General features: G+C 38.4%; 1 protein-coding gene across 2 annotated transcripts in view; it reads right to left on the bottom strand.

Moving 5' to 3' along the window:
- The window catches only part of LOC142663446 (uncharacterized), a 37,521-nt gene that overhangs the window by 10,450 nt on the left and 14,266 nt on the right, over positions 1–12,805 (bottom strand). For both annotated transcript variants that reach the window (XM_075842104.1, XM_075842105.1), the window contains exon 6: positions 10,755–10,872. In XM_075842104.1, the coding sequence (XP_075698219.1) occupies positions 10,755–10,872 (118 nt within the window). The remainder of the gene's footprint in view (positions 1–10,754; positions 10,873–12,805) is intronic.

Genomic DNA, 12,805 nt, shown 5'->3' with positions numbered 1-12,805 from the left:
TCTATAATGTAATATCACCCCCTCTATAATGTAATATCCCCTCCTCTATAATGTAATATCACCTCCTCTATAATGTAATATCACCTCCTCTATAATGTAATATCACCTCCTCTATAATGTAATATCACCTCCTCTATAATGTAATATCACCCCCTCTATAATGTAATATCACCTCCTCTATAATGTAATATCCCCTCCTCTATAATGTAATATCACCCCCTCTATAATGTAATATAACCCCTCTATAATGTAATATCCCCTCCTCTATAATGTAATATCACCCCCTCTATAATGTAATATAACCCCTCTATAATGTAATATCACCCCCTCTATAATGTAATATCACCTCCTCTATAATGTAATATCACCTCCTCTATAATGTAATATCACCTCCTCTATAATGTAATATCACCTCCTCTATAATGTAATATCACCTCCTCTATAATGTAATATCACCTCTATAATGTAATATCACCTCCTCTATAATGTAATATCACCTCCTCTATAATGTAATATCACCTCCTCTATAATGTAATATCACCTCCTCTATAATGTAATATCACCTCCTCTATAATGTAATATCACCTCCTCTAATGTAATATCACCTCCTCTGTAATGTAATATCACCTCCTCTATAATGTAATATCACCCCCTCTATAATGTAATATCCCCTCCTCTATAATGTAATATCACCTCCTCTATAATGTAATATCACCCCCTCTATAATGTAATATCACCTCCTCTATAATGTAATATCACCTCCTCTATAATGTAATATCACCTCCTCTATAATGTAATATCACCCCCTCTATAATGTAATATCACCTCCTCTATAATGTAACATCACCTCCTCTATAATGTAATATCACCCCCTCTATAATGTAATATCACCCCCTCTATAATGTAATATCACCTCCTCTATAATGTAATATCACCTCCTCTATAATGTAATATCACCCCCTCTATAATGTAATATCACCTCCTCTATAATGTAATATCACCCCCTCTATAATGTAATATCACCCCCTCTATAATGTAATATCACCTCCTCTATAATGTAATATCACCTCCTCTATAATGTAATATCACCTCCTCTATAATGTAATATCACCTCCTCTATAATGTGATATCACCCCCTCTATAATGTGATATCACCCCCTCTATAATGTAATATCACCCCCTCTATAATGTAATATCACCCCTCTATAATGTAATATCACCTCCTCTATAATGTAATATCACCTCCTCTATAATGTAATATCATCTCCTCTATAATGTAATATCACCTCCTCTATAATGTAATATCACCTCCTCTATAATGTAATATCACCTCCTCTATAATGTAATATCACCTCCTCTATAATGTAATATCACCTCCTCTATAATGTAATATCACCTCCTCTATAATGTAATATCACCTCCTCTATAATGTAATATCATCTCCTCTATAATGTAATATCACCTCCTCTATAATGTAATATCACCTCCTCTATAATGTAATATCACCTCCTCTATAATGTAATATCACCTCCTCTATAATGTAATATCACCTCCTCTATAATGTAATATCACCCCCTCTATAATGTAATATCACCCCCTCTATAATGTAATATCACCCCCTCTATAATGTAATATCACCCCCTCTATAATGTAATATCACCCCCTCTATAATGTAATATCACCCCCTCTATAATGTAATATCACCCCCTCTATAATGTAGTATCACCTCCTCTATAATGTAATATCACCTCCTCTATAATGTAATATCACCCCCTCTATAATGTAATATCACCCCTCTATAATGTAATATCACCTCCTCTATAATGTAATATCACCCCCTCTATAATGTAATATCACCCCCTCTATAATGTAATATCACCTCCTCTATAATGTAATATCACCCCCTCTATAATGTAATATCACCCCTCTATAATGTAATATCATCTCCTCTATAATGTAATATCGCCTCCTCTATAATGTAATATCGCCTCCTCTATAATGTAATATCACCCCCTCTATAATGTAATATCACCCCCTCTATAATGTAATATCACCCCCTCTATAATGTAATATCACCCCCTCTATAATGTAATATCACCCCCTCTATAATGTAATATCACCCCCTCTATAATGTAATATCACCCCCTCTATAATGTAATATCACCTCCTCTATAATGTAATATCACCCCCTCTATAATGTAATATCACCCCCTCTATAATGTAATATCGCCTCCACTATAATGTAATATCACCTCCTCTATAATGTAATATCACCTCCTCTATAATGTAATATCACCTCCTCTATAATGTAATATCACCTCCTCTATAATGTAATATCGCCTCCACTATAATGTAATATCACCTCCTCTATAATGTAATATCACCTCCTCTATAATGTAATATCACCCCCTCTATAATGTAATATCACCTCCTCTATAATGTAATATCACCTCCTCTATAATGTAACATCGCCTCCTCTATAATGTAACATCACCCCCTCTATAATGTAATATCACCTCCACTATAATGTAATATCACCCCCTCTATAATGTAATATCACCTCCACTATAATGTAATATCACCTCCTCTATAATGTAATATCACCTCCTCTATAATGTAACATCACCTCCTCTATAATGTAATATCACCTCCTCTATAATGTAATATCACCTCCTCTATAATGTAATATCACCCCCTCTATAATGTAATATCACCTCCTCTATAATGTAATATCATCTCCTCTGTAATGTAATATCACCCCCTCTATAATGTAATATCACCTCCTCTATATATGTAATATCACCCCCTCTATAATGTAACATCGCCTCCTCTATAATGTAACATCACCCCCTCTATAATGTAATATCACCTCCTCTATAATGTAATATCACCTCCTCTATAATGTAACATCGCCTCCTCTATAATGTAATATCACCTCCTCTATAATGTAATATCACCTCCTCTATAATGTAATATCACCTCCTCTATAATGTAATATCACCTCCTCTATATATGTAATATCACCCCCTCTATAATGTAATATCACCTCCTCTATAATGTAATATCACCTCCTCTATAATGTAATATCACCTCCTCTATAATGTAATATCACCCCCTCTATAATATCACCTCCTCTATAATGTAATATCACCCCCTCTATAATGTAATATCACCTCCTCTATAATGTAATATCATCTCCTCTATAATGTAATATCACCTCCTCTATAATGTAATATCACCTCCTCTATAATGTAATATCACCTCCTCTATAATGTAATATCACCTCCTCTATAATGTAATATCACCTCCTCTATAATGTAATATCACCTCCTCTATAATGTAATATCCCCTCCTCTATAATGTAATATCACCTCCTCTATAATGTAATATCACCTCCTCTATAATGTAATATCTCCTCCTCTATAATGTAATATCACCTCCTCTATAATGTAATATCACCCCCTCTATAATGTAATATCTCCTCCTCTATAATGTAATATCGCCTCCTCTATAATGTAATATCACCTCCTCTATAATGTAATATCACCTCCTCTATAATGTAATATCATCTCCTCTATAATGTAATATCACCTCCTCTATAATGTAATATCACCTCCTCTATAATGTAATATCGTCTCCTCTATAATGTAATATCACCTCCTCTATAATGTAATATCACCTCCTCTATAATGTAATATCACCTCCTCTATAATGTAATATCGCCTCCTCTATAATGTAATATCTCCTCCTCTATAATGTAATATCACCTCCTCTATAATGTAATATCACCTCCTCTATAATGTAATATCACCTCCTCTATAATGTAATATCACCTCCTCTATAATGTAACATCACCTCCTCTATAATGTAATATCACCTCCTCTATAATGTAATATCACCCCCTCTATAATGTAATATCGCCTCCTCTATAATGTAATATCACCTCCTCTATAATGTAATATCATCTCCTCTGTAATGTAATATCACCTCCTCTATAATGTAATATCACCTCCTCTATAATGTAATATCCAGGTAGCGACCGCCTCCCTCACTCTTCTCATTGACTCCCTCAATGTGTGCGATCCCTGGAGGGTGATGGATTCTGGGGCGAGAGAATACTCGTGTCATTCTGTAGCCCATAAAACATTCTCCCGTATTGACTACTTTCTGATATCCTCCCCCCTGTTTGAGGCGCATTACTCATCACGTATACATCCAATCACCATATCAGACCATGCTCCAATTACAATGTCATTATCCTTATCCCCATCCAATGTGAGAACTAGAATATGGCGGTTTCCTGCGTACATGGCAGATTCTGATGACTTTAAACAGTATCTCCAAACATATTGGAGTCAATTCTTGGACGACAACATCTCTCATACGGATATCTCCCCCTTGTTGTGGGCGACTTCTAAGGCTGTAATGAGAGGTCATGTCATCAGCTATCTGTCCCGTAGACGGAAAACGAGAAGGGAGCGCTTTGACGCCTTACACAAGGCTTTACTGGCCGCTCAGCGCAAATATGCAGCAGATTCCTCTGCGTATAACCAAACAGTTTATCAGACGGCCAGGCAGGTAAAAAACACAGACAATAAATTTTATAGATGGGGAAATAGAACTGGAAAATTACTCGCCACACTCACTAAGCAAAAACGTCCATTCAAACCCATATTGTCCCTGCGGCACCCTACCACCGGCTCCCTTGTCACCGATGCTTCTGAGATAGCGCAGATTTTCTCTGACTATTATGAAGACCTTTATAGAGCGGCCCCGGCATCCCTCCCAGATATCAATACCTTTCTGGACACCATAAATTTGCCCTCCATATCTGAAGATCAGCAATCTTTGCTGAATTCGGACATACAGGAGGAGGAAGTGCGACGGGCCATCTCTCTGACCTCCAATGGCAAAACACCGGGTCCGGATGGATTCCCGGCGGATTATAAAATACTGGCCCCCCAAATAATTCCCACTCTCACTAATTTATTTAACGACGCCTTTGTACGCCAAATGCCCATTGACCGATTCACAGAGTCCCGCACAGTTCTCTTACCAAAACCAAATAAAGACCCGTCTCTGGCCCAATCCTATCGGCCAATTTCACTACTCAATCAAGATTATAAATTACTGGCAAGGATATTGGCTGACAGACTCCAGGTTGTTCTCCCCGACCTTTTATGCGAAGCTCAAATGGGTTTCACACAAGGCAGGACTGGTATCAAGAATATAAGATCAGCTGTTGCTGCCACAGTCATGGCGCAGGAGCAGGATCAACCAGTTAACATGCTGATGAGCCTTGACGCTGAGAAGGCCTTCGACACTGTCGCGTGGCCTTTTCTCGATGAGGTGATGGAGCGAACGAACCTTGGATCGACTGTCACTCAATTCCTGCAATCTCTTCGTGTTGGGTGTGCGACTAGTGTGACGGTCAATGGGCATAACACAGCTCCGATAGACATTTTTAGGGGCACCAAGCAGGGTTGTCCCCTTTCCCCCCTCCTTTTTAATCTCGCCTTAGACCCCCTCTTGCGCCATCTCTCCCAGACATCTACTTTTCAGGGCATTAAACTACGTAATATAGAACTAAAAGTGGCCGCTTTTGCTGACGATATTTTGTTGGCCGTATCTAACCCCAAACAGGTTCTAGACCCTCTTTTGAGTGAATTGGAGGGGGTGGGACGACTGTCCGGTTACACTCTGAACCTGGATAAGACTGAAGCGATGTTACTGAAAGGCCCCTCTGCACCCCTGTGGTCACGGAAATTCCCATTTAAATGGAACTCTCAGGCCCTCACATATCTAGGAGTCCGAATCACGAAACGCCCGTCCGCACTCTATAGCACCAACATATCGCACTATATAACGAAACTGGAGAAGACGCTCCTTTCTCCTGGAAACACTTTATACTCTCTTATCTGGGCAGGGCTAATCTACTCAAAATGACAGAATTCCCACGCCTCCTGTATCTCTTCCACACTCTCCCAATTTACCTCACACCCAAAGACGAGCGCAGAATCAATTATCTCTATAGAACCTTTATCTGGGGTGGGAAAAGATCCAGAATAGCCTATATCATCCTGCAGCAGCCCTGGGGTAACGGGGGGGATCAACTTCCCCAATATTAAACACTATAATTTGGCAGCTTTATATCGGTATATCTCTGACTGGATCCACAACACCTCCGTATACACCTCCTCACCTCTAGACTCGGCATTGTTCATGGGGAACGCTTTATCAGGACTCTTGCATCTTCCTTATGGGAGCTTGACGAGGGAAACGAGGGCCAACCCCTTACTATTTACCACATGGAAGGCATGGCAGAAGATAAGATCTCTCTTTCATCTTTCTCCTCTGCTATCTCTTCATATGCCCCTGGTATGTAACCCTGACTTTCAGAGTGGTAACCCTGCTGCCGTCTTCCACAGGTGGTACAGGCTGGGGCTCACTTCTGTGGGGCAATTTGTGAACATAGAAGAGCGTAGGATGTTCTCCTTTACGGAGTTATGTTCTAAGTTTCCGGATCACCCGATTTATCTCTTTAGCTATATGCAAGTCAAAAGCTACTTAACAAAGATACTACCACCGATACCTGACCAAGAATGGAACCCATGCCTGCGACATCATTTTTCAAAACAAAACTACCTCAGGGGTCAAATCACTCGTAATTATCAATTTATCCACGTTCCCTTAGATTATTCTCAAACCCAAACCCCCCTAACCAAATGGCAAACAGATGACCACGTGCTCACCTACACAACCATTTTAGCGGCCTTGACACAGGCACATAAATTTCTCCCTTCGGCGCGTTTCCTGGAGATGAGATTGAAAGTCTCCCATAGGTCATACCTAACACCGCATATAGGGCACAAAATAGGCGTCTATCCCACCTCGCATTGCTTCAAATGCCAAACACCGGAGGCTAACCTATATCATTGTCTATGGTCCTGCCCAAATATCCAAACTTTCTGGTCCAGAATACAATCATTCACCTCTGAACACCTCACAAACTTTGTTCCTAACACAGCGTTATGGGCAATTTTTGGGTACCTGGACCCTGATACACACCACTGTTCCCCCGGGGCACTTAGACTATTGCACTACGTGGCGGCAGCGGGGGTAAAGGCTATCCTACAAACCTGGCTTCACGATCAGGCCCCGCCGCTCAAAATGTTTCTTGACAAGCTTTCCTATCTGATGAAGATGGATTGGATGGAGGCCTCTCTCCACAAAGAGCAAAAGGTCAAGCAATTTTTCGATACTTGGGAATCCTTTATCTCACTCCTCCCGCGGAACGTGCAAATGAAAATAAAGCACTGCTTTGACTCCACTATATGGTTTAATGAGCAGCTACTTATGGGGGACGCACCTATATTGTAACGTGTGTTCACTGCGAGATGATGAGTTGTCGGGGATTCGGATTCTTATGATGCCTGCGGGGGTCACGCCTCTGATCTGCTTATTGGCGATCTCGCTTCTCGGAGAAAGCTTTTGGATAATATATCGGTGAGACTGGCACAGGGTATTTGGCTGGTTCCATGCCCATGCTATCGTCACACTGGGGTTGAAAACCCGACGAGAAGGGGAGACCCTGCATTTGCTTGATATGTAGATCCCCTCACCTGACTTATTGGAACTATGGATATAATGAGCTTAACGCCGAAGGACGGATATATCCGTCCTCAGCAGCTGCTAGTTTGCGCAGGAGGACGGATATATCCGTCCTGTGATCGCGCGGGTACTGCCAGTGTACCCACGCGATCAGCGGCAGGAGCACGGCTGTTATACACAGCCTGGCTCCTGCTGCAACTGCCGGAATCTAAGCGCGCGCCGATTCCGGCAGTTTAACCCATTAAATGCCGCTGTCAATAGTGACAGCGGCATCTAATGTGTTTGACAGAGGGAGGGAGCTCCCTCTGTCACCCGATTGGCGCCCCCGCAAACAAATCGCGGGTCGCCGTCGGGTTTCCATGACAGCCGGGGGTCTAACAAAGACCCCCAGGTCTGCCTTCAGCATCTGCCTGTTAGGCGATGCCGGAGGCATGACCTAATAGGTTGCCTGTCAGTTTTACACTGACAGGCAATAATGCTTTGGTATACTAAGTATACCAAAGCATTATATATGCGATCGGCATATCGCATAGTGAAGTCCCCTGGTGGGACTTAAAAAAAAATGTCAATCAGTTAAATAAAGTTTGTTGAAAAAAAAAATAATAATTACAGTCAAAATCAAATAAAACTACTTTTTTTGCCCAAAAAGTGGTTTTATTCAGTAAAAGTGTCAAAACAAATAACACATACACATATATGGTATCCCCGCGATCGTAACGACTTGAACAATAAAATGAACACATTAATTAAACCGCCGGATGAACGGCGTCCAAAAAAAACGCAAAAAACAACGGCAAAATTCTCTCTTTTCTCCCATTCCCCCCATAAAAAATAAAATAAAAGTTAATCTATAAGTCCTATGTACCCCAAAATAGTACTAATGAAAACGACACCTTGGCCCGCAAAAATCAAGCCCACGTACGGCCACATCGACGGAAAAATAAAAAAATGACGGCTCTTGGAACGCGGCGATGCAAAAACAAGTAATTTTTTTCTAAAAGGCTTTTTATTGTGCAAACGTAGGAAAACATATAAAACCTTTACATATTTGGTATCCCCGTAATCGTGCCGACCCATAGAATAAAGTTAACATGTTATTTACGCTGCATAGTAAACGGCGTAAATTTATAACGTGAAAATGAATGCTGGAATAGCTGCTTATTTTCAATTCTCTCCTAAAATAAAGTTAATAAAAGTTAATCAATATATTATAAGCATCTAAAAATGGTACAATTACAAAATACAACTCGTCCCGCAAAAAACAAGCCCTTATACGGCTACGTCGACGGAATAAAAAAAAAGTTACGTCTCTTGGAATGCGACCGTGAAAAAACAAAAAATAATCCTTGGTCATTAACGTGCAAAATGGCCCGGTCATTAAGGGGTTAATAGTAACGGTTATGACTGTTATGTTTTTGTTCCCCTCCCCCCCCCCCCTATTTTTGTTTACTTCTCTATAATTTTATTTAATATATATATATATATTTTTTTTTAATTTTTTTTTTTTTCTCCCCTTTTTTATTTATTGTTTTATCCCATTATTTGATCTTTCTCAATGTCTTGTATATTTCTCAGCCCCCATCCTCCCCTTTCTACTTTTTGTACCCCTTATTGGAAAATGTTAATAAAAACAATTTTGAAAAAAAAATAAATATATGTGTGGTCAATACAAGAACTAGCACATGATCTGTTCCTTCCAGGACTTTACATAGGACCAGGGGACATTCATTGTGTGTGGAAGAAAGACCAAGGTCAGTAAAAAGACCCTCCCCCACGCCTCCCCGGTCCTGTTCCCACCGTTCATCTAATACCCCAATAATTCCAAGCTCTTGACACCGACGTCTAGGATGCGTTTTTTTTAAAAAACAAAAAACTTTTTCCATTTGAGTTTGCAGGCAAACAGATAAAAGGTCTTTCACCATTCGGAATAAGTCAAACTTATTTGTGGGAACAAAAGTACGATCTTCAAAAAGTGGAACAGTTTTATATGTGCTGATCAGTTCTTGGTGATGCGGAGATATGTGCATGTAAATCATTGTTATATGTGCTCATCTGTTTCTGGGTCCTGGTGACCCAGTGACACCCGCATTACCCGCTGGTGAATTGAAGCGCTATGCTCAGGTCCTATAGAAATAGTAGGTATATGGATTTCCTACGTCTAGTGACCCGGGTACATATGCAGCACTCAATACCCGCCTTTCCAGTCTTAAGAGGTGCCTAACATTTCAAGTGACTTTTCAAAATTTGCAGTCATAGGTGTGTACTTGAGGAATAACACTATATCTGGCCATTATAGGACTTGTATTCTGCATTTTTTCGCAGTTTTCCACTCTGCACGTTCGATCTCTAATTCTCAGTTGTCTCTGAACTAGTGGGTGGAGCCTAACCGCTATCACGTCTTCTATACACTGCACACATAGGAGAGCAGGATTCTCCTCTTCTATCTCGATCACATTTATATAGAAGCACCAAGGAGGAGATTAAAGAGCAGTAATGAGCAGCGTAGCAGAGAATCCAGCACTGGGGTGACATATAAATCTTACCAGCAAAAGGTGTGTCTCTCTCTCTGTTCCTTATTCCTCCTTTTGTTCTCCCTCCCCTCCCCATACACTTTTATGGGCAGTCTATGTGTGACTCACTCTCTGCTCACTCCTCCTGCTCCCCCTCCCTTCTCCATAGACTTGTACGCAGCATTTGTGTGACTTTCTTTCTGCTCCCTCCTCCTGCTCCCCCTTACCCCATTATAGAGTTGTTTGGGCAGGCAGTGAATTGACACACTCCCACCTTCCGCAGCCTGTCAATTCTACTCTGTAATCAGGAATGGACTTGACAATAGGGAGTACAGAACATTACAGGAAGGGAGACATCTAGTGGCAGTAACTTTCTACAGAATTAGCATGAATAAAACAACATTTTAATAGTAAGTAAATTACAAAGTTGCTCTATATCACGTATACTAGGAGATTAGGTTAGTGTTTATTTTAATCATACAATGTCAAACACCCTCATGTTGGGCAGCTCAGGATTCCACCTACTACACAGATACATTTACCTCAATACTTAATTGTGGCAGAAAAAGGTATAGGTTGTCATAATGACAGAACATGGGAGATATGCCATATATATTACTGATTATAACTCACCCGGACCGATATCTGCCGGAATTTGCTCCTCCTTAATCCTCGCATTCCTCTCATTCCGCTCCATTTGCCTTTGAATTTCTGGACCAATATCAACAATCACAATATTCAGGTTTTCTTCCTAAATAACAAACAGAACAACTCAAATAATATTCTTGTATATAGGAGCAGTATTATAGTAGTTATATTCTTGTATATAGGAGCAGTATTATAGTAGTTATATTCTTGTATATAGGAGCAGTATTATAGTAGTTATATTCTTGTATATACGGTGCAGTATTATAGTAGTTATATTCTTGAATATAGGGGCAGTATTATAGTAGTTATATTCTTGTATATAGGAGCAGTATTATAGTAGTTATATTCTTGTATATAGGAGCAGTATTATAGTAGTTATATTCTTGTATATAGGGGCAGTATTATAGTCGTTATATTCTTGTATATAGGGGGCAGTATTATAGTAGTTATATTCTTGTATATAGGGGCAGTATTATAGTAATTATATTCTTGTATATAGAGGCAGTATTATAGTAGTTATATTCTTGTATATAGGGGCAGTATTATAGTAGTTATATTCTTGTATATAGGGGCAGTATTATAGTAGTTATATTCTTGTATATAGGAGCAGTATTATAGTAGTTATATTCTTGTATATAGGGGGCAGTATTATAGTAGTTATATTCTTGTATATAGGGGGCAGTATTATAGTAGATATATTCTTGTATATAGGAGCAGTATTATAGTAGTTATATTCTTGTATATAGGAGCAGTATTATAGTAGTTATATTCTTGTATATAGGGTGCAGTATTATAGTAGTTATATTCTTGTATATAGGGGGCAGTATTATAGTAGTTATATTCTTGTATATAGGGGCAGTATTATAGTAGATATATTCTTGTATATAGGAGCAGTATTATAGTAGTTATATTCTTGTATATAGGAGCAGTATTATAGTAGTTATATTCTTGTATATAGGGGGCAGTATTATAGTAGTTATATTCTTGTATATAGGAGCAGTATTATAGTAGTTATATTCTTGTATATAGGGGGGGTATTATAGTAATTATATTCTTGTATATAGGGGCAGTATTATAGTAGTTATATTCTTGTATATAGGAGCAGTATTATAGTAGTTATATTCATGTATATAGAGGCAGTATTATAGTAGTTATATTCTTGTATATAGGGGGCAGTATTATAGTAATTATATTCCTGTATATAGGAGCAGTATTATAGTAGTTATATTCTTGTATATAGGAGCAGTATTATAGTAGATATATTCTTGTACATAGGGGCAGTATTATAGTAGTTATATTCTTGTATATAGTGGCAGTATTATAGTAGTTATATTCTTGTATATAGGGGCAGTATTATAGTAGATATATTCTTGTATATAGAGGTAGTATTATAGTAGTTATATTCTTGTATATAGGGGCAGTATTATAGTAGTTATATTCTTGTATATAGGAGCAGTATTATAGTAGTTATATTCTTGTATATAGGGGCAGTATTATAGTAGTTATATTCTTGTAATATAGGGGGCAGTATTATAGTAGTTATATTCTTGTAATATAGGGGGCAGTATTATAGTAGTTATATTCTTGTATATAGGGGCAGTATTATAGTAGTTATATTCTTGTATATAGGGGGTAGTATTATAGTACCTATATTCTTGTATATAGGGGGCAGTATTATAGTAGTTATATTCTTGTATATAGGGGCAGTATTATAGTAGTTCTATTCTTTTACATATGGGGCAGTATTATAGTAGTTCTATTCTTGTATATAGGGGGCAGTATTATAGTAGTTATATTCTTGTATATAGGGGACAGTATTATAGTAGTTATATTCTTGTGTATAGGGGGCAGTATTATAGTAGATATATTCTTGTATATAGGGGGCAGTATTATAGTAGTTATATTCTTCTACGTAGTAGCTGTATTATAGTAGTTATATTCTTGTATATAGGGGCAGTATTATAGTAGTTATATTCTTGTATATAGGGGCAGTATTATAGTAGTTATATTCTTGTATATAGGGAGCAGTATTATAG

Source organism: Rhinoderma darwinii, chromosome 11, assembly GCF_050947455.1.
Source record: "Rhinoderma darwinii isolate aRhiDar2 chromosome 11, aRhiDar2.hap1, whole genome shotgun sequence".
NCBI classification, from domain to species: Eukaryota; Metazoa; Chordata; class Amphibia; order Anura; family Rhinodermatidae; genus Rhinoderma; species Rhinoderma darwinii.
This window is presented reverse-complemented; position numbering and strand designations above follow the sequence as displayed.